General features: G+C 64.7%; 1 protein-coding gene across 4 annotated transcripts in view; it reads left to right on the top strand.

The window, feature by feature from the left end:
* BRF1 (BRF1 RNA polymerase III transcription initiation factor subunit) overlaps positions 1-18,902 on the top strand; it is a 56,753-nt gene extending 37,851 nt beyond the window's left edge. For all 4 annotated transcript variants that reach the window (XM_027957480.2, XM_027957479.2, XM_027957481.3 and 1 more), the window contains 13 exons: positions 4,714-4,863; positions 6,270-6,363; positions 7,164-7,290; positions 7,688-7,727; positions 7,814-7,906; positions 11,270-11,539; positions 12,606-12,667; positions 13,125-13,206; positions 13,280-13,335; positions 13,716-14,026; positions 15,294-15,345; positions 15,531-15,702; positions 15,993-18,902. In XM_027957480.2, coding sequence (XP_027813281.2) covers positions 4,714-4,863; positions 6,270-6,363; positions 7,164-7,290; positions 7,688-7,727; positions 7,814-7,906; positions 11,270-11,539; positions 12,606-12,667; positions 13,125-13,206; positions 13,280-13,335; positions 13,716-14,026; positions 15,294-15,345; positions 15,531-15,702; positions 15,993-16,030 — 1,547 coding nt within the window. In that variant the 3' untranslated portion in view covers positions 16,031-18,902. The remainder of the gene's footprint in view (positions 1-4,713; positions 4,864-6,269; positions 6,364-7,163; positions 7,291-7,687; positions 7,728-7,813; positions 7,907-11,269; positions 11,540-12,605; positions 12,668-13,124; positions 13,207-13,279; positions 13,336-13,715; positions 14,027-15,293; positions 15,346-15,530; positions 15,703-15,992) is intronic.
* Positions 18,903-21,627: the final 2,725 nt, after the last annotated feature.

The raw sequence follows: 21,627 nt of genomic DNA, 5'->3' as shown, positions 1-21,627 counted from the left end.
TGTTCGTTTCGATTTTCTGATTTATCCCTTCCCTGCCACCCCTTCTCCTTTGGTAACCTTAAGTTTTCTACCTCTGTGAGTCTCCTTCTCTTTTGTAAATAAGTTCATTTGTATGTTTTTTTAAGAAAAATATTCCACATATAAGCAAGGCCGTTGCCTCACTTGGTATGGCCATCTCCAGATCCACCCGTGTTGCGGCACGTGTATCAGCTCATCCTTTCTTACGGAGGAGGAGGGCCCCGCTGCACACAGGCGCCACATCTTCGTCCGTCCGTCTGTCGGTGGGCGTCTGGGCCGCTTCCATGTCCTGGCTGCTGTGGGTAGTCCTGCTGTGAACGCTGAGGTGCACGTGTCTTCTCTGGATATGTGCCCAGAAGTGGGATTGTAGGATCATACGGGTCAAATTCTCTTTTTAGTGTTTTAGGGAGCCTCCCTACTGTCCTCCACAGTGGCTGCGCCCGCTCACATTCCCAGCAGCCGTGTATCAGGGCTCCCTTTTCTCCACACCTTCTCCAGAGCCTGTTTGTCGACCTGTTGACGGGGGCTCTTCTGACTGGTGTGCGGTGTCGTCTCCCTGCAGCTCTGACCTGCGTCTCTCTAATGATTAACGATGTCGAGTGTTTTCACATGTGCCCAATGGCTGTCTTCACGCTCTCTTTGGAGGGGTGTCTGCTTAGCGCTGCTTCTTCGCCTGTTTTGGATATGGCAGGCACTTTGCTAACTGCATGGAGCTCAGTACTGTGTCTTTCCGATCTCTTCTTTACTGGGACGTGATTGGCACATGGCAGTGTGTGAATTTAAGGTGTGCGGTGTAATGATTAGATGTGTATGTATGTTTATCGTTTAAGTTGTGAGCCAGCTTTTCCACTCTCCTCTTTCACCTTCATCAAGAGGCTCTTTAGTTCCTCTTCACTTTCTGCCGTAAGGGTGGTGTCATCTGCATATCTGCTGCTGCTGCTGCTGCTGAGTTGCTTCAGTCGTGTCCGACTCTGTGCGACCCCAGAGATGGCAGCCCACCAGGCTCTTCTGTCCCTGGGATTCTCCAGGCAAGAACACCGGAGTGGGTTGCCATTTCCTTCTCCAGTGCATGAGAGTGAAAAGTGAAAGTGAAGTTGAGGTTATTGTAATTTCTCCCTGCAGTCTTGATTCCAGCTTGTGCTTCATCCAGCCTGGCGTTTCTCATGATGTACTCTGCATGTAAGTTAGATAAGCAGGGCGCCAATATGCAGCCTTGCCGTACTCCTTTCCCAATTTTGAACTGGTCCGTTGCTCCATGTCCTGTTCTAACCATTGCTTCTTGACCTGCATACAGGTTTTGCAGGAGGTAGGTCAGGTGGTCTGGAATGACCATCTCTTTTAAGAATTTTCCAGTTTTTTGTGATCCACACGAAGACTTTAGTGTAGTTAGTGAAGTAGAAGTAGATGGTTTTCTAGAATTCTCTTGCTTTTTCTATGGTCCAGCGAATGTTGGAAATTCGGTCTCTGGTTCCTGTGCCTTTTCTGCGTCCAGCTTGAATCTGAGGGCTCTCTGCTTGCGTGCTGCTGGAGCCCGGCTTGGAGAGCCCTGAGCGTGGCTTTTCCACCGTGTGCGGCAGTCTGAGCCTGCCCTGGCACTGCCTGTCTTTGGGATTGGGGTGAAAACTGACCTTTCCAGTCCCGCGGCCAGCGCTCAGTTTTCCAAACTCGATGGCATGGTGAGGGCAGCACGTTGACAGCACCATCTTTCAGGATCTGAAATAGCTCAGCTGGAATTCCATCACCTCCACCAGCTTTGTTCGTAGTGATGCTTCCTAAGTAAGGCCCACTTGACTTCACATTCCAGGATGTCTGGCTCTAGGCGAGTGAGCGCACCGTCGTGATTATCTTGGTCGTGAAGATCTTTTTTGTACTGTTCTTCTGTGTATTCTTGCCACCTCTTCTTACTATCTTCTGCTTCTCTCAGGTCCATAACGCTTCTGCCCTTTATTGTTCCCATCTTTGCATAAAATGTTCCCTTGGTGTCTCTGATTTTCTTGAGAAGATCTCTAGTCTTTCCCATCCCCTAGTCTGCCCTGTTCTAAGAGCAGTTAGTGAGCTGTTCTTTAGTTTGCTGATAATTTGTGTAGAGGTGAGGGAGCTGTGTCTTTTTCTTGCTGATGTTTAGTTTTCTTGCACTTCAGATCAAAGGGCACGTCCTGTGACATTTCCGTCCTCTCTGGGGGCCTTCTTTAATTCACGGTCAGTTTCTGTGAGTGTTCTGCAGACTCTGGACGAGGGTGGTCACCCTTCAGGGCTTTGGCTGTGAAAGTCGGCCGTTGAGCTGAACCTGTGGCGGCATCCGGTTTCCCGTTTGGTATTTCCTCCGCTAGCCAGGCTGTCGAATTTGAGAGAGTTGTGTTAATCCCACGTCATTGTGGTTATGTGAAAATCTTACATCAAGTGTGGAAATGTCTGTTTCTAGCGGCTTTTGCTTTATTTAGTACTTTCTGAGTCCGTGTATGTTACAGGTGTGTGCCTGTCCTGTGTCCTTTGAGATGTCGGGTCCTCTCCATCCGCCCTGGCCCCCGCACCTCCCTTGCCTTTGAGATGCTGGGTCCTCTCCATCATAACACGTTCGCCCTGGCCCCGCACCTCCCTTGCCTTGGGACCTGTGTTGCTGTGCCCTTTTCCTCCTGGTGACCTTCTTCAGGGGCCCAGAACGGCCTTTTGAGCTTGACCTTTACATTACTTGTAACTGCCTCTTATGAATACTGCATCCAGGATGCAGTGTTTTTGTCCAAGCCCACTAGGGCATTTCTGGAGGAGGAAATGGCAACCCACTCCAGTATTATTGCTTGGAAAATCCCATGGACAGAGGAGCCAGGTGGAGCACGGTCCATGGGGCCACAGAGAGCCGGACACGATCGAGCGTCTGAGCACTATGGAATCTAACTCCCGTCATGGGGTCTATACTAGAGGTTTCTCATTTCCTCCTAGTTTTTCTTCTTTTCCTTACATTAAATGCCCCAGTCCACTTCACACTTACCCTAGACTGCTGGCATATTTGTCTTGAAATTTTTCCCAGTACTTTTAGGCTTAGGGTTTTCTATTTTAGAAACTAATCTGTGTCAAAGTCACACTCAAATCAAGATAAGATCTTTTAATATGCATGTAATTTAACCCTCATTTCTGATGTGTTTTGTTTTATTGGAAAATACCTACAAATGTTAGTAGTCATACTTTTAAGATCTGTGTTTTTTCCCCATAATCAAATCACCCCCAAAACTCCAGACCAACAAGCCCACAGTGGAAGGGGGTGAAGCTCCAGACTGCCTAGACCCGTGACTGCCATGCTGGTCCCACAGTGTCTTTGGAAAGGGTTATGTGGTCGTAGCTGCCTGCTATCAGCCTAAACCAGTCAGCTCTCTCATCAGCAAAGCAAGTGTCCTCGGGAGTGGCAGAGGACAGGCGTGCTGTGGCGGCCGGCCGTGGGCGGGTTCTGCAGGCAGTGGAGAGGAGCCTCACCGGGCAGACAGGAGGAGGAGATGGGGCGCTGCTAGGGTCCGCTGAGGACAGCGAGGGTCGTGTGGCGGCTGCTGGCCCTTGGCCGGGCTCCCTTCCTCGTCTTGCGGCCAGCGCCTCCCAGCCCCGGGGTGTCCAGCGAGCGTGCGGGCGGCGTGTATACAGGAGAGCGCCCCTGAGGGGCTCCGCCTCGCCCCCCGCGGCTCCCCCGCTTGTTTGCACACTCAGCTGCCCCTTGGCCGTTGGGTCTTGGCCAACCGAGCAGAGCGGGCCTGCCTGGTTCCCATAGGCCTTGGGGGACCCGGGCTGCTTCCTCAGTCTGCGGCCAGTCTGTGGTCTCAGAAACCTTCCCTGGTCCTTTCCGCGAGCCAAGGCTGACAGGATGGAAGAGCTGCCTGTAGGATCTCGGGGCTGCCAGGGGCCAGAGCCGCCCCCAAGGCCTCACAGGCGCAGCCGAGCCCAGGAGGACAGTGCTGGGTGCTGGCCAGGGCCGGGGTCTCTGCTGCTGCTGCTTGCGCTGCTGTCGGACGCGTGAGGGGAGCCGACCGGCCCCTTCTCTGCTGGGCCTCCCTCCCGGAGCCTGCTCCTCAGGCCTCCACCATGTCCCCGAGGAGCACAGCCTTGCCGATGGCTGTGTCCAAAGGAGGTCTCGGCCCAGGACTCCATCACAGAACCCCGGATGCTTTCCGCATTATCTGTGGCAGGCCTGACAGCTAGCCGGGTTGATTGCTCAGCTGCTTCTGTCCGCTCTATGACCCTTGGAGCCCAGAGCAGTGGCGGGCAGTGCTGGTAAACACAGAGAGGGTGTGCGTGCGGGTGGCTGCCATCCCGCCCAGCCAGGCTGGCCTCCCTTAGCGAGGGGGAGACATTCTCCTCACGTGAGGTGGGGCCAGGCCTGTGTGCGCCCTGCTCAGGCCCCGGCAGAAGCACACACACCCGTGGGCTGCTTTGTGGGCATTTCGCGGATTTCCAGGGAGGCTGAGCAGGTTCTTGCACACTCGTTTTCTGCATTTGCTCTCGTGGAACAGCAGCTTAGACTTTGTGCCTTCTTGTCTGCAAGTGTGTGTGTGCACCTCTTAAAAGAACGTCTCCCGCCTTTGGACACAACCATCAAGCAAAGCTGTGCTCCTTGGGGCATGGTAGAGGCCTGAGGAGCAGGCTCCAGGAGGCCCCAGCTGGAGGGCAGAGGGGTGCATCTCCCCAGGGCCGCGCTGAGGTGCGTGTCTTCCGCAGACCCCTGCCTGTACATCCCACGCTTTGCCCACCTGCTGGAGTTCGGCGAGAAGAACCACGAGGTGTCCATGACGGCCCTGAGGCTGCTGCAGAGGATGAAGAGAGACTGGATGCACACGGGCCGCCGGCCCTCGGGGCTCTGCGGGGCAGGTGCGGGCAGGTGCGGGGCAGGTGCGGGCAGGTGTGGGGTGGGTGCGGGGCGGGTGCGGACGTGCAGGGCGGGGATGGGCGCGCCTGCCCTCGGGACTCTGTGGGGCAGGTGTGGGCAGGTGCGGGGCAGGTGCTGGGCAGGTGTGGGCGTGCGAGCCCTCGGGGTTCTGCATGGCGGGTGCGGGGGCAGGTGCGGGCAGGTGCGGGCTTGTGGGGCAGGGCAGGTGTGCAGGGCGGCGATGGGCGCGCCGGCCCTCGGGGCTCTGCGGGGCAGGTGTGGGCATGTGGGGCGGCGGTGCGGGGCGGGGATGGGCGTGCAGGGTTGGGCTGGCTGGGCCCTACGGCCCTGTGTGAGCGCGGCCTATGCTCACCCTTCAGCAGGCCGGGCTGCTGCGGGTGGGTTCTCCCCAGAGCTGCCTCCCAGCTACCCCTGCCTGGTCCTGACCCAGCCCTCAAGGACTCTGCCTGCTCCCTGTCGGCCTCCTCGGCCTTGGGGAGCAGGCAGGACCATCAATCCAAGGGGACTCCAGGCTTCCCAGCCTTGACCCAAGGCCCGACTGGAGGTGCAGCTGTGCCGAGTCACTGCTGTAGCGCCTACTCCCTTCCGGGCCGCTCCCTGTTCCCCTCAGGACTGTGGTCTGGGCGCCCCTCCGGCTGTCAGGTGCCCACAGACAACCCTCCTGCTGTTCCTGACACGCCGGGACCTGGAGCCCCTGCCGGCCCTCACTTTCCCTCCCATCCTCCCAGGATCCCTCCCAGGATCAGTGTTGCTCGGGCACATCCAGCTCCAAGCCTGAAGCCCTTTGCTCGGGGCAGCCGGTTGTGGGCACCGTGTGCAGCTCACCGGGGCCGCCTCTGTCTCTCCTCGACGTTCCCATGCGAGTCAGCTCAGAGCACACACGTTTGCTTTGAGAGGTTACACAAAGTTCTCAAAAAGTGCATTTTAATTTTTACGTTTTAGAAAGGAGACTCTGATGCAGCAACTCCTCTGGTTTGAAACTGTTGTGTAATCTCCTGCAGCGCAGCAAGCCTCCTCGGGGTCCTCACGGTCGCGGGCCTGTGGCGCAGCGAGCCCCCTTGGGGTCCTCATGGTCGCAGCGCAGCAAGCCTCCTCGGGGTCCTCACAGTCGCAGGCCTGCAGCGCAGCGAGCCTCCTAGGTGTTCTCACAATCGCGGGCCTGCAGCGCAGCGAGCCTCCTCGGGGTCCTCATGGTCACGGGCCTGCTGCGCAGCGAGCCTCCTCGGGGTCCTCACGGTCGCCAGCCTGCAGCGCCTCCCGCAGGAGGAGAGCACTTGGCGTCGCCCTGGCTCTCAGAGCCCCTGCGGCAGGTCACGGCCGTCTGCCCAGGGGTGCTCCTGGTGTTGCTGGGTTGTCCCCTTTCTGAATTCCCTGTGTTTCTTCCCAGCACTTCTGGTCGCAGCCAGGATGCATGATTTCCGGAGAACCGTCAAGGAGGTCATCAGCGTGGTCAAGGTGTGCGAGTCCACTCTGCGCAAGAGGTGGGTGGCCCTGATCCCGCCTGGGGTCCCGGCAGCCCCCCTCTGCAGCGTCTCTGTCCGTGTGGCGGCCCCTTTCTTCCACCTGGGGTTGCGGGGGCCAGTGGCTTGTGAGGTCGCCCTGACTCACAGGTCAGGAATCGGTGCTGAGAGCAGCCGTGCCCGTCCCCTGGCTGGCGCAGCCAGCGTGACCCACGGAGGCGGCCGCTGTCCCTCCTGGAGTGGCCAGGGAGCTGCTGCTTGGGCCGCGAGTTCCCAGGGTCATCGCGGCAGCTCTGGCCGGAGCGCCACTCAGCCTGGGGTGAGCAAGTCGCTGGCACTCCCGTCACTGCAGCCCACTTACCCCGAGTTGGGAGCCCCTGATGGCTGTGCTTCAGCTGAGATCGTGTTCTACGGTAGCTTTCAAAGTGGAGGGAGTTTGGTTTGCTTATTTGATCTCTAGTCTCTTTATAGATTTTCCTATTAAACACTTGGAAGATCGTGCGGGACGTGGGAAATGGGCAAGAATTGACCCTGGTTGGGCTCCCTGCCACGCAGGAGCCCTGTTGCGGTGACGGCCTGGGACTGGGGGCCTCCTTCCCGGGGTCTCCCTGGGGGCCCTGCCCTTGGCTCCCAGGGAAGCCAGCCTTCACAGTCCAGTAGGACCGAGAGGCTGCTGGGCAGGCCTGGGCCCGGTCTGCACAGCTGCGTGTGTGCGGGTGCTGGGCTGGGGCCCCATGACCCCCAAGGGATGTTTCACTAACTGGGTGCTGGTTAATACGCTGCTCGGGGGTGCCAGATTCCCTCTCTTCCATGTGCTTCAGGCTCACGGAGTTTGAAGACACGCCCACCAGTCAGCTGACCGTGGACGAGTTTATGAAGATTGACTTGGAGGAGGAGTGCGACCCCCCGTCCTACACGGCTGGGCAGAGGAAGCTGCGGCTGAAGCAGGTGGGCCCCGCACGTGGCCTCTGCCCTCACCATTCCCTGTTCTTCCTTTAAGACAGCGGCTTCCTTCCGAAGACTGACGGGGGTGTGCGTCCGTGCACAGCCCCGGGAGAGGCAGATGGGGCGCTGAACCCAGCGGGGGGTGGTGGCGGGATGGGCTGCGCCGGGCAGAGTCCCTCCTGGGCCCCAGGTCCGCTCATCTGTCCGTGGGGTCTCCCCAGGCCGCCCAAGTGCTCCAGCACTGTTTCTCAGGGAAGCCTCCTTCCCGCAGGGCCCAGCGTATGTCTGGCCTGAAGCCGCGTCCCTCCTGTTGGGGTGGGGCCCTGCCCGGGGCCGAGAGGCCTGCGGTGCCCACTGCCTGGTCTCCCCGTCACTAAATGCTCACGCCCTTCCCTTCCAGCTTGAACAAGTCCTGTCGAAACAGCTGGAGGACGTGGAAGGTAACTGCCTGTTCCCTGGACAGAGGCTGCAGGGCCTCACAGGATGGAGCTCACGATCGCTCTTTGCTTTTAACTTACTGCTTCAGGTGAAATAACCACCTACCAGGATGCCATTGAGATTGAGCTAGAAAATAGCCGGCCCAAGGCCAAGGGGGCGCTCGCCAGCCTGACGAAGGACGGTGAGTCCAGCCACGTCTGCAGCGGCCCCTCAGCCCGCCTGTGCCGGCTCCTCCTACTGCCGGCCGCCCCGCGCCCGGGGCCACGCTGGCCCACGTGCCCCGCAGCCAGCCTCCGTGCCCCGAGCCGCCCTGTCCCCCGTGCGCGCCGCGCCTTGGGCGCCTCCGACGGTGCTGTCTCTCTGGCAGTTTTCTGTGCTGTCCGTTCACGTCTCGAGTGTTTCGTCCTCGTTTTCTGGCCGCGCTACCGATTGCCCACTGAAGCAGCTCTTGGCTGATTCGTGCACCCTGCGACCTCCGCGCTCTGCCGGCGACGTTCGCCCTCGGTTCTGGACTCCGCCGCGTCTCCCCGTGTCCTGACCTGCGGCTGCCGCCCTGCCGCTTTCCTCCAGCGGTCGGGGGTGGGGGGCCTACATCGTGCCGCCTGGTGCCTGGCGCTTTGCTGGCGCTGTCCCTCCTTGGCGCCACCGTGCTGTGGCCACAGGTCTATTGCTTGGAGATGCCCGTGGTGTGTGGGGAACAGGCCCCCAGGGCTCCATCTACCAGGGCGGGGCTCCATGTCCACCGGGCTCTCCCCCCACCCACACTGTCAGCTGTGTGACCCTCCCACAGGCAGAAGTGGTCTCGGCTGAGGCTGGCTGGGTTTTGGTGCCGGATGCCCCCTGTGGGCCTAAGTGCACGCCTGGTGGTCTCTGCCCTGGCAGCCTGCCTCGCCGCCCACCCTGCTCATGTCCCCCTCTGGACACAGCGGGGCTCTGCTCTCCGGCCCAGCCTGGACCTCTCTCCCCACAAGGACCTGGCTCCCCCGTGTCTGCTCACACGCCTCTTGCAAGGTGCTCCTTGGGCCTCGGGGAGCGTGTCTTCTGTCCCCGGTGTTCTTCACGTGGTCTCTTGAGGTCTCTGATTCTGGGCCAGCACCTGTTGCAGCTGCCCAGCCACAGGGCTAGGCTCGCTGTCCCTGCCCGCGCCTACCGGGTGCTGTTGAGGGACCGCCGGTCTGCCCCAAGTCCAGCTTCTCACGGCTGCTCCTGACCAGAGCGTCGGGGACACGTCCTTCTTCGCGCCCACCGCTGGTACTGGGATTGTCTCCATGTCCCACCCCACCCTCGCTCCTGGCCCGCCTTCCTTGGTGTGGACTCGTTCCTCTGACCCCTGGTCTCCAAGTGGCCCTGCCCTGTCGCAGGCCGGCCGGCCTGGGGGGGGCTGCAGCTCCGCAGCAAGGAGGAGGAGGCCAGGTGCTGGGGGCGCAGGGGAGGAAGGGCCGCACACGCCGTCGAGTCTGTCCCTCCGGAGGCCGCGCTGCGCGTGTGTGGGCCCTGAGCTCTGGGGACCCGCAGCGGGCCGCGCGGGCGGCCAGTGTCCCAGCTCTGCCGGCCCCCGCGGGCTGCTGACGACACCGGCGGTGACAGCGCGGGCTTCCAGGCGAGGGTCCGCGCGGGCGCCCCGGCCGGCAGGCAGCTGCCCCCTGCGGCTGGAAGTCAGCTGTGTCTAGAATTCTCTGTGAGAGGGACCGTTTCTCCCCTGGCCTTTCACTCAGTGTTGCTACTCTGAGCGGTGCGCCACCTGTCAGTCCTCTCTGGAGCAGGGATCCCGAGTGTCCAGTCCTGAGTGGAAGTCAGTCAGTCAGTTCAGGTGCTCAGTCCTGTCCGACTCTTTACAACCCCATGGATTACAGCACGCCAGGCCTCCCTGTCCCTCACCAACCACTCCCGAGCCTACCCAGACTCATGTCCACTGAGTCGGTGATGCCATCCAACCACCTCATCCTCTGTCGTCCCCTTCTCCTCCTGCCTTCAATCTTTCCCAGCATCAGGGTCTTTTCAAATGAGTTGGTTCTTTGCAACAAGGGGCCAGAGTATTGGAGTTTCAGCTTCAGCATCAGTCCTTCCAATGAACATTCAGGACTGATTTCTTTTAGGATGGACTGGTTGGATCTCCTTTGAGTCCAAAGGACTCTCAAGCTTCTCCAATACCACAGTTCAAAAGCATCCATTCTTCAGCTCTCAGCTTTCTTTATGATCCAACTCTCACATCCACACGTGACTCCTGGAGAAACCATAGCCTTGACTAGGCAGACCTCTGTTGGCAAACTAATGTCTTTGCTTTTTAATATGTTGTCTAGGTTGATCATAACTTTCCTTCCAAGAAGCAAACGTCTTTTAATTTCATGGCTGCAGTCATCATCTGCAGTGATTCTGGAGCCCCAAAAATAAAGTCTGACACTGTTTCCCTATCTGTTTGCCATGAAGTGATGGGACCAGATGCCATGATCTTAAGTTTTCTGTGTGTTGAGCTTTAAACCAACTTTTTCACTCTCCTCTTTCACTTTCATCAAGAGGCTTTTTAGCTCCTCTTCACTTTCTGCCAGAAGGGTGGTGTCATCTGCATATCTGAGGTTATTGCTGTTTCTCCCAGCAATCTTGATTCCAGCTTGTGCTTCTTCCACCCCAGCGTTTCTCCTGATGTCCTCTGCATATAAGCTAAATAAGCAGCGTGACAATATACAGCCTTGACGTACTTCTCTTCCTCTTTGGAATCAGTCTGTTGTTCCATGTCCAGTTATAGCTGTTGCTTCCTGACCTGCATACAGGTTTCTCAGGAAGCAGGTCAGGTGGTCTGGTATTCCCATCTCTTTAAGAGACTCTTTCCACAGTTTGTTGTGATCCACACAGTCAGAGGGCCTGGGTTATTTGCAGTCTTGGACTGTTGCGTGTAAACCACTGTGAACATTCGTGCCAGTCTTTGCTTCCTTTTCTCGAGAGTGAGTGTGGGGGAGCAGCGTTGCTGGGTCGGGGAGACGTGGTTGGGTGGTTCAGAAACTGCTTCCCGACGCGGCAGCCCCAGGCGCGTGGTCCCGCCCTGGCGCTCTGGCCGTGGCTGCGGGCGCCTGTCGTGGTGGGCGGCGTGCCTGTGCCCGCCTGCGATGCCTCTGCTGGGCTCTGCTCACATGGTTCACCCGGCTGTGACGGGGCTGTTTTCAGAGTTGTTTACACATCCCAGAGGCAGGTCCTTGTCAAACATGTGATTTGCGATGCGTCTGAAGCTTGTCTTTTTGGCTTCCGAAACAGTGTCTTTGAAAGCAGAGTTCTCGTCTTTGATGAAACCGGGTTCATGGATGCTGGAGTCAGCATCTCCTCCCGCCTCCCGTCTTCTCTCGGGAGCGTGCGCTCGCAGCTTTTAGGCTCGCCCGCGTCTGGCCTGTTCTGAGTCGGCGCTCGCGTCGCGGCGCTCGCGTCCCGTGCGTGGTGTGGGCTCCCTGGGGCCAGGCCCGCCGCTGGGAATGTGTGCGGCCCGTGGAAGCGCTTTTCCCCGGGCGGCGCTCCGGCCTCCTGCTGGCCTGACGGGGCGTGTGTGCTTGTGCCCTAGGTCCCGTCGAGGACTCCACGTCCAGCTTGTTTGGGGAGGAGGACACTGAGGATGAGGAGCTGGAGGCTGCGGCCAGCCACCTGAACAAGGACTTCTACCGGGAGCTGCTCGGAGGCGGCGTCCCTGGCGGCTCGGAGGCGGCGGGGGGCCCCGAGGAGGGCAGGAGGCCCCCGGCGCTGGAGTCCCTGCTCGGGCCCCTGCCCACAGCGGCCAGCCTGGGCATCTCGGACTCCATCCGAGAGTGCATCGCCTCCCCAAGCCACGAGTCCAGTGAGTGCCGGGGGTTGGGGGCGGGCAGGGGCATTCCCATTCGGGTCGTCGTGCCCCCGCCCCCGCCGTGGGAGCTGCTGAGGGGCAGCCTTGTGTGAGGGCGGGCTCGGGAGGGGCTGTGCCGACAGCTGGGTGCCCGGAGCACTTGCCGTGTCTCCGCAGCCCTCCCGCACAGGCCCAAGCCCTCGGTGTGGTTGGCTGTGGCCAGTCTCCTTCCTGCCCCTCAGCGCAGAAAGCCAAAGCCGCCTGTCACGGGGGCCACAGGGGCAGACTGGCACCCCGGCCTGTCCCCTGCGTCGGCCTGGTGGGGAGGTGTCGGCCGAAGGCAGCCTCTCCGCTGGACAGACGGGCACTGCTTGCTGGGCTCCGGTGCACGCAGGGCCCTCCCCACGAGGAAGGCAGGTCCGGTTCCCTCGCGTCTCATGCGAGCGTGGCCTCATCTCCTCCCTGGGCACCGAGGGCTCGGCCTCTGTGTGAGGAGACTTTGTGAGCGGGACGCTGCTCGATGCCCCCGCTGTGCCCTGTGGGTGCCCCTGCCCTGGGAGTGGACGGGGGCCTGACACAGACCTGGCCCACCTGCTGGGCACGAGCAGGCCGCACCCCCCCGGGGCTGCTGTGTGAGGGCACCGGGCAGAGGGCTCGCACGGGGGCCCAGGGGCAGAGCGAGGCCGTCCTGGCTGGAGCTGAGAGCAGGGCCCCTGCTGCAGGCGGTGATGGGGCAGGCAGCGAACAGGAGGTGCCCCCGTTTCTGGGCCACACGGAGGGCACCACTGGCCCAGCCGGGGCGGGAGGGCGCCGGCCCGCAGGTCTGGGGGGCCCTCAGCATGGTCGTGGAGGCTGCCTGGGGCCCCCTCCCCGGAGCATTGTTGAGAAGCTCCTCCGTAAGGAGTGTGAGGACAGGGTCTCCTCCAGGTCAGAGTTGCTTCCTCCACGAGCCCCTGGGAGCAGTGCGGGGGGCGTGGCTTGGAGCCACCCTGGCCCTGCCCCAGGCCCCGAGCCGGCCCCAGTGAGCTGTGCGCCTTTTCACGGGAGGTTGAGCCTGACTCCAGCCTGTGCTTCCCTCCAGAGGACGCCTGCGGGGACGGGGAGCTGGACCTGAGCGGCATCGACGACCTCGAGATCGACCGGGTAGGTGCTGCCTGCTCGCGGGGCCTCCGGGGCGGGGCCGCACCCCTGGGGGGCGGACCATGGACTGGGGCTGTACCCCCACACCCCGGGCCCCGGGCCTGCTGTGCCGGTGGCTCTGAGCCCACTGCCCGGCAGTGCCCGCCCGCAGGCTGCCCGGCAGCGCCCGCCCGCAGGCTGCGGGCCTGCGGTTCCTCAGCTGGCGGCGCGGCCGTCATGGGACCACGGAGCCTGCGGTCTGGCTGGCCTGGCTTCTGTGCCTGGGGGCTGCGAGCTGCTGGGGAGGGTGCAGCCCCCAGGCTGGCCTGGGGAGGGCGGGGTGTGGCGAGCCTTCAGCCCGGACTCCACACACCTTCCTTCTTGGGTTGGAGGCCTGCTTCCTGACTGGCGTGCAAGGAGCAGGCACGCCTGTGGCTGAGCTTGGGGCGTGCCCTCTGAGTGCCCTTGCGCTCTTCCCCAGTACATCCTGAATGAGGCAGAAGCCCGCGTGAAGGCTGAGCTCTGGATGCGGGAGAACGCTGAGTACCTGCGGGAGCAGAAGGGTGAGTGGCCGCCTGTGCCCGCCCAGGCTCCCCGGGACGCGGGCCTCGCTGACCCCGCTCCCTGGTCTTTCAGAGAAGGAAGCGAGAATCGCGAAGGAGAGGGAGCTGGGTACCTACAAGGAGCACAAGGTGACCGACGCCCCCGCCCCCCCCCCTCCCCGCCCCGCCCCCGCCCCGCCCCGCCCCTCCCCCTCCCCCCCAGGGGCCGGCACGCCTCGCCTCAGGGCTGTGCTGTCAGCCCCTCGCCCCCTGCAGACAGCCGCCCTGTGCTGGGCAGTCCCGCTTGAGGCGCAGGACGGCTGGGGGCTGCTCGGTGGGCCGTTGGCAGAGGGCAGTGCCGGCCGCCCAGGGGCCCATCTCTCCGGGGAAGATGAGAGGCCCCAGCCAGCCCTGACGGCGTGAGTCTCCTTCCCAGGAGTCCGCCTGGTGCCCCCTGCGTCCTGACTAGCACCTGGCCGGTTCACAGAACCAAGGCCCACAGGAAGCATAACTTCTGTGTTTCCCTCAAGCCCAAGAAGTCCTGCAAGCGCCGGGAGCCGATCCAGGCCAGCACGGCCGGGGAGGCCATTGAGAAGATGCTGGAGCAGAAGAAGATCTCCAGCAAGATCAACTACAGCGTGCTGCGGGGCCTGGACGCAGGCGGCCCGCCCGGGGAGGATGGCCCCCCGCCCCGGGAGCACGGCCCCCCGCCCGGGGAGGACATGGACCCCCAGGGGGAGGCCACCCGGCCCCCGGAGCGGGCCAGCGCCCGGAGGCTGTCCCGACGGAAGACGCCCTCCAGGAGAAGCCGGCCTGACCCCTCGACTAGCGTGGGCAAGAGGTACTGTGCCAGATGGGCCTGGGGGGCAGGCTGGGGTCGCTCACCGCCCGCGTGCCAGAAACCAGCGTCCGTGTCCGGAGCTCCTGCCGCCCTGGTGGGGAGCTGAGTGGGGCTCCAGCCTCAGACAGGGCCCACGGCATCAGACACGATCCTGACTGAAGAAACGGGGAGGGGGCCAGGCCTGTTCCCCACCCAAGGGCTCCTGGAAGACCCCGCACCGCCTCAGCCTCGGAGAGGAGACCACTGACGGGGCCAGCGGGGCTGTGGGGCCCTCCTCGGGGCCAGTGGGCCGCCCTGCATGGACAGGTCCGGGCAGCTCTGTGTGCCCGCCCCCTGGGCTCCTGTTAGGCCCAAGACAGGTCGGCATGCCCCCGCCTGGCCGCTCCTGGGAGGCGGGCAGTGCTGGGCTCTGTGGGGCGGACCCCACCCCCGCTCTGTGTCCCCGGTGCTTGCGGGCTCTGCTCAGAAGCCTGGCCGCCCGGGGGCAGCGTGGGAATCGCTGTGGGGCGCGTCGAGAGGGTGCCTGAGACACAGACCTGCCCTTTTGGCTTTCCTCCCACTCCGCTGGCGTGCCCTGCCTGTGGGGCGGCCCTTGCCAAGCAGTATGCTCCTGGCCCCCGCCTCTTGGCTCCGGGACTCCGGGCTGCTCTGCTTGTCCTGGGGTCGCTGTTGCCCCAGCCCCACACACCGTTTCCTCGGAGAGCTGTCCTGTGGGAGGGACTGACTCAGCCTGGGCAGAGCCGTACCTTCACCTGCCGCCTACTCCTCCAGGCTGCTGGCCAGGACCACGGGGAGCCAGGGCCCCCGTGAGAGCCCTGAGCCCCTGCTGCTGATAGGGCAGGCTGCCCGCGGCCTGGCCAGAGACCCCCACTATCGGGTGTCCACCGCTGGAGGCTCTTTCGGGCTCCATTGTGGGTGTGTCCAGCACAGTGCAGGCAGAACGGCGGTGGCTGCGGCCCGAGGGTCTCAGCTGCTCCCCGCTGTGCCCTGCGTGGACATGAGCAGGCCGAGAGGGCAGCCCGCCTGTCCAGCGACCTGCCCAGCCCGCAGGCTCAGGGTGGGTGGAGGGCAGCCAGGCCTGGGGGTAGGAGGCGGCTGTGGGATGCTCCAGGGGTTAGGGGCCAGCACTTGGGCCCCTGGGGACAGGACCAGTGTCCCTGGCCTCCACATGCCGCCAGGTGCGGTCAGAGGCAGGCCTCTCCAGGCCAAGTCCTCCTGGGCGGAGGCGCGGCCTGCGCTGAGGCGGCCTCACTGTGCGCTGTTCCAGGTTGAGGCCGTTGGCATCGACGCAGCCGGCGAAGAAGGTGGCTCTGGGAGAGGTGCGTCGGCGGGGGGCGGGGCGGGGCCGGGACTGGGGTCCTCGGGGAAGAGGGTGCCCACAAGGTGTCCAGAGGGCGCGCCCACCCAGGCAGAGGGGCCGGGCCCTGGGAGCCGAGGCCCAGCAGCGGGGCGGCCCTCGCCCGGAGCCTGCCCGCACCTGCCCAGCCCCTCGCCTCGCCTGCAGGCCTCACTCCCCAGCGCCCGCTCCCTGGAGACCGAGCGTGTCAGGCCTGCGGCGGTCGTGGTGGAGAGCGGGCCTGTGTCGTACCACGCGGACGAGGACGCGGAGGAGGAGGACGCGGAGGAGGAGGACGGGGAGCCCTGCGTCAGCGCCCTGCGGATGATGGGCGCCAACGGTGTGTGTCGGGGGGGCGCGGGCTCTCGCCGGCGTTGTTGGTCAGCCGTGTGGGTGTTGTGGAAGGAGCTGACTGGGCCCTGCTTGCCGTGCACGGGGGTTGGGGGTGGGCCTCCGGGCCACCTGGCCAGCTGAGAAAGGTCCCATCCTGCCGCGCTCCTGAGGGCCGTCGGTGGGGGCAGGGCCGTGGGGCTGGTGGTGGGGCCGTGGGGGCACTTTGGGGGCACCGCTTCTGGGGCGGCAGGGAGCAGCGGGCCTCATCCCCCATGGTTACTGCCTCGTGCTCTGCAGATTACGGCTGTGACGGGGATGACGACGACGGTTACTGAGGCGGTCTCACATCCGGCACGTCCGCGGGTGGTCCTGCCGCTGGCTCCCAAGGGTCTGGCGGCCTTCGGTGAGCCCCCGTGAGCAGCGAGCCTCGGTGAGGAGACGGGTGCCCCGCTGCCTGGCGGCCCTCGTGCACAGCCGCCCGTGACCTCGTGGCCCTCGCTGTCGGGATCCTGATCTGAGCAGCGTGAGGAGTGTGTCTGTTTCTCGGCAGAGCTGGGTCTCGTGGCCCAGGAACCCTTGCTCGTGGCTCTGCCGCGTCCTATGGAGAGAAACTGAGGCCCAGGGAGGCCCAGCCACGTGTCCAGGCTCGCGGAGGCCCAGCGGGGTCTGGACACTGCTCTGCCCGGGGCCGGGAGCCTGCGCCCCTCGCCTCTTTGCCACGCCTGAGAGAAGCACTTGGCGTCCAGCTGACGCTCAGCCAGGCCCTCCCCGCTTGCCCGGGCCCGGGGACCCCACAGACGTGCACCGAGGAGCCCACAGTCTGCCTGGCCCCACAGGGTGGCGGCACCTCTCGCCAGGCGCACACGCAGCTGTCCGGCCGCCTCCCTCCCAAGCTGCACCTGGGTCCCTGTCCTTGGCGGCGTGGCCGGCAGAGGCCCTCCGTTGGCAACACTCGGAACTCCTGGGCCAGCCTTGCTGCTGGAAGGCCCAGAGCCCTTGCCCTGGCCTTGGGCATGGCTGCGCGGGGGCTGTCCAGAAGGGGCCCACAGAGGCTTCCGTTCCTCCAGGCCAGCGTCAGCCGCCCGCACCTCACAGTGGCAGAGCCGTAGCAGCCTGCCCCCGGGGGCTCAGCCCCCACCCCGGTGGGCAGGCCTCGTGGCATCCAGCCCAGAGGGCATCGCTGCTCACCGGGGGATGTCGAGGCCCTCGCTGTGCCCCTCGGCCGGGCGCCTGGCGGGCTGGAGTGGAAGGCTGGCTGGTGAAACAGAGATGGCTGCTGGAGCCGAAGCTCACTGAGCGTGTGGTGTGCGGCTCTGTCTGGCCCTGGCGGAGCGAGCTTAGGTGGGGGTGCTGGGCCTCCAGGCTCCACAGGCACCCGGTTGTCAGCTGGGGAACGGTGACACGCCCACTGTCACAGGAAGCCCCTGGGCTCCCGCAGAGGCTCTTAGAGGGGCCTCGAGGTCAGGGGGCCCCGCCCCGCACAGGGAGCAGGTGCTTCGCTGGGCTGGAGCCTGGGAGCCTCCGGGTCGGGGAGGAGCTGGCAGCTGTGGGGAGCGCCCGGGCCGCATGTGCTGTGTTCTAGACACAGAAGTCTGGCTGGGACGCTTCCCCGGGAGGTGGACGGGAGGCCAGCCTGCAGGCCCCCGCCCCGGCGCTCCCTTCACAGAGGAGAGGCTGATGGCCCTGCAGGGCACGAGGTGGATGGTCAGGCCTGCCTGAAGAGGAGAGGCTGCTGAGCCGGGGGCGGGCGAGTGGCCGAGCACGTCTGGGGAGGAGAACACGGGGGGCAGCCGCGGAGGCTGGGCCCTCAGCTGCACCCGCTCAGGTTAGCATCAGCAGGGTCTTCTGTGGGCGCTTGCCCGAGCAGGGCACACAACTGGCCACCAGGCTCCACGCGGCGCCGGAGCGGCCAGGGGAGGTGGCCTGCCTCCCCCGGGGCCCAGGGCGGCCCATCCCCGCCGCGCGCCCTGCCCCTTCTCCGGGGTGTCCTGCTCTCCCCCTCAGCCTCACTTTCCCAGCCTGTCCCCGGCGGCCTGGTGGGGGAGGGGGGCCGGCCGGGAGAGGCCTGCAGGGCCTGCACACCCGCGTTGCACACCTGTGCACAGACACGCCAGTGCTGCTCTTCCCCGGGGCCACCATCAGGGCGCCGGGTCCCCCATCAGGGCGCCGGGTCCCGGGCTCTGGCGAGACCCAGGTCCACCCCCAGCGGGGCTGAGCTCTGGGGCCTGAGGCCCGACGGAGCCTTGGGCACCCTCACGGTGTGTCTGCAGAGGATGTGGCACCTGCTGGCACCCGGCCCACGCCACGCTCCGTGACCGCGTGCCCTTCCCGCCCCTCTGGGCCACGGAGCCGGGACCATGGGCGCCCTTCCTGGCAGGACTGTATGGGCCACGGCGTGCTACTCGCTGCCTCGGGCCCCCCAAGAAGGGGGAGCAGGCCCGAGACGCCCCCAGTGCCCACAGGTGGCAGGGAGCCCCATCCCAAGCCAGCTTGCCCGGGGCCTGGCCTGCACACCTGCCCCCTCCCAGCAGCTCCCCACGCGCTCCTGGCTTCCGCCGTCGTGCTTCCAGACAGGCAGTAGGGCTGGTGGCTGCCCTCTGCCACCACAGCCCCTGCGGGCACTGGGGGGAGTCTCTCTGAGGGAGGGGCAGCTTCTGGGGGGCCCCTGAGAACCAGGGTCAGCCCAGCCTGAGCGCCCACCGTGCCCTGCCCGCTGGCAGCCCCACAAACGCTGCTCCCACGGCTCAGCACTGGGCGAGGCGCAGACCAGCCCTCCCTGTCGTGCCACCCCAGGCCGACGCCCTCCTTCCATCCAGCGCTTGCCCTCCCCGAACCCCTCTGCTGTCTCCACACCCTGGCCCTCCCTCTGTTCCTCGGCGGGCTGGAGCGCTGGCCGAGTGAGGGCTGCGAGTCTGGGACCAGGAGAGGGGCCCCTGTCCCTCCTGGGCTGAGGGGGGCCCCAGGAGGGCGACGGTGTTCCCGGTCCCCAGGTTGGGGCTGCCCTGGGGTCCCCTGAAGGCCCCAGGTCACCGGGGGCTGGACTTGCCCAGCCTGCCTTGAGGGGCCCAGCCCCACGGCCACCTCCCCCTGGCCGCCCTTAGGCTGCCAGGCCAGCTTCCTGCTTCGCCTCCCAGGCCCCAGGTGGGGCCAGCACAGACCCTGGGGACACTGTTCCCTGCACAATAAAGGCTGCCTTTGAAGCCGCGAGTCCTGTTCAGGGTCTTTGTTCTCTGACACCGTCCAGTGGCTGGTGGGCCAGGACGGCTCTGCCCCCAGGAACCCCCGCTCAGTGCCACCCCCGCCGGCGTGGGCGCCCCAGGCTCACCATCCTCCACACGCCCACCCTGTTCTGAGCTGAGGACCCCCTTGCCCAGCAAGACCGTGGGGATCAGTGTGGACAGAAAGTGGCCCGTGCCCGGCCGTGGGCCCTAATGTCACCCTAGGCCCCGCAGGCGGGGCCCCAGCCACCCCTCGTCTCAGCCTCAGGGCCCAGTGAAGCCACTGAGTCCGGACCCTCAGTCCAGACACCTGTGCCTGCAGGGAGACCCCGCCACTGCCGCGCTGCGGGGCTAGCCCCGGGCAGCAGGGGGCGCTCCAGGACCAGCAGGCCGGCGGGGCTCTGGGCGGCTCCTGCCTGTCCGACTTGCTGCGGGGCTTGGCTGTCTGCCTCAGGGCCTTGGGTTCTGGGCCACCTCCCCTGCCCAGGGGTCCAGACACTCTCTCGGTCCCCTGTGGCCACATCGGCAGGACAGCTGGCTCCCTGCACGTGCACACTGGCCAGCTGGGGGCACCGACGGCATTACCTCTCCCGAGTCAGGGTCGCTCGCAGGCAGGTGGCAGCTTCCCCGGCTGGTTGGCGTCTACCCGCGTTGTCCTGGCCTACGTGCCTGGAGGGCTGGCTGGTCCCTGGGGAGGCCTGGACCCCAGCCAGGCTGGCAAGGGGTGGGGTCTGAGGGTCAGGCTCCAAGGCTGCGGGCCTCAGGCCCAGACTGCCCGGGCCCTTCCCAGGGCCTGTGGGCGGCGGCAGAGGCGAGGCAGTCTGGCCTTCCTGCCGCGAGAGGAGCCTAGTTCAGGAAGCCATCACACAATGGTCCACCTGGGTCCCAGGAGGGCAGGGGGCCAGAATGGTGGGACCCTGGCGTCACCGCCGCCTCGGCCCCGGCGAGGCCAGTGGAAGGCCGCAGTGGGGCAGGTGCCGGGCAGGCTTGCGGCGGGCAGGTGGGCTGCCATGTGTCACAGGGGCAACTGCAGAGGCCATGGACTCAGCTGAGCCCCGGAGGCCTGGATGGCTGGAGGCAGCGCCGCCCTGCTCGATAGCGTGGGGACCGTCCTTTCCTTGGCTATGAGGTCCCTTCACCCCGGGCAGGCTGAGTAATTGCTTCCCCCACCCAGAGGCCACAGTGAATAAAGACATCGTCTGCCGGGTGCCCGCCTCAGTGGGGCCTGGGAAAACGCCCGTGCAGGGCTCAGCAGGGGCCTGTCTGCTGTGGGCCCTGCTGCCAGCCTCAGCCACGGTGGAGCTGAGCCAGTGGCTGAGGGGATGCCCTGGGGCTGGAGGGCTTGGGCCAGTGGGGGCCACACCCGCAGGACCTGAAAGCAGACGGCCGGGATCCTGGACAGACCTCCTGGGGGGCTTGCCCCTCTGGCTTTCCCTCCCCACAAGCCCCTACTGGGTGTCCCTTCCAGCCACACTCAGGGCTCTGGAAAACAGGCCCCGTTCATCGGTTCATGGGTTTACTTACTCAGCAGACCTCACCGAAGCTCTGAGGGTTTGCAGTCGGCCGTGGGGACAGGGACAGTCCCTGGGGGGAGCAGCCCCCATGCTGAGGGCAGATGGGGCAGCAGGGGTGGGCTGGGCATGAGCAGAGCCGCTGTACAGGGCAGAGGCGAGGCAACCACGGGGGGACAGGGTGCCGGGCAGGGCTGAGCGGGAGGGCCTGCAGTGACGGAGAGGCGGCTTGAGGGCTGGGCGCCGAGCTCACCAGTCTGTGGATGGCACTCAACCCCTCCCCCCGGTTGGTGGACCCCAGCCTGGCCCTGGGCAGAGACAGACTTTCCCAACGACGGTCACTGACCCAGCTGGGGAATGTGAATCTTGGGGAGGTGACGTGGTGGTCACGGGCCAGGCCACAGCATGCAGAGGAGCGCCATGCACACGTGGGCACACCCTGAGCAGAGCTCCCACTTCTAGCCCCACAAGCTGTGGCGCGTGGCGGGCGTTCGCTTGGCCAGCCTGCAGACGGCCCTACAGGGTGGGCCTGAGTGGGACGGCTGGTGTGTGCCATGAGGACCCTCCTGCAGGGTGTGTGCCTGTGTGTGCACACTTGTGCGTGTGTAAGGGTCAGTGCCACAAGGACCTGGCTCCAGGGAGGGGTCCGCATTTGTTTGGGAAGGGCCCACCCCAACAGCTGGTGGTTCCTTTAGCATTTACATTGGGCCCAGCGGGTGCCCTGTGCGTGCAGACCAAGATGAGCCTCCCGGTGCCCTATCTGCTCCATCCCACCCCCACTCCAGTTCCTGTCCTGACCCTCACGGTGTCCCCAGGCACACTGGGCAAGGGGTGCGCTGGGGTGAGGGAGGAGGGGTCTGCCCGCGAGCAGCAGAGTCTGGGTTCCTGCGGCAGGGGGGTCTGGGGGCCCAGTAAAGGTCCGAGACAAGTTCTGTGGAGTGGAGGCATCCCCTGGGAGGCCCCAGGATGGGAGAGGTGTAGGGGTTGGTCCAGAAGACTTCCTGGAGGAAGAGGGGTCCACACTGAGACCAGAGGAGGAAGGTGGGCTGCCAACCTGGGGTTGGGTGACGGCCCCAGGAGAGCTGGTGGTGGTGGTGCTCCTTGGGGCTGGGGGACAGCAGGGCCTGCAGGAGGGAGCAAGCTTGTGGCCAAAGCTCGTGGTCAGCCCCATGGGCCCTGCAGCCCTGGCTGCCCACCTTACTG

This window comes from Ovis aries, chromosome 18, assembly GCF_016772045.2.
Source record: "Ovis aries strain OAR_USU_Benz2616 breed Rambouillet chromosome 18, ARS-UI_Ramb_v3.0, whole genome shotgun sequence".
NCBI classification, from domain to species: Eukaryota; Metazoa; Chordata; class Mammalia; order Artiodactyla; family Bovidae; genus Ovis; species Ovis aries.
The sequence above is the reverse complement of the archived record's forward strand: the minus strand, read 5'-3'. Positions and strand labels throughout refer to the sequence as shown.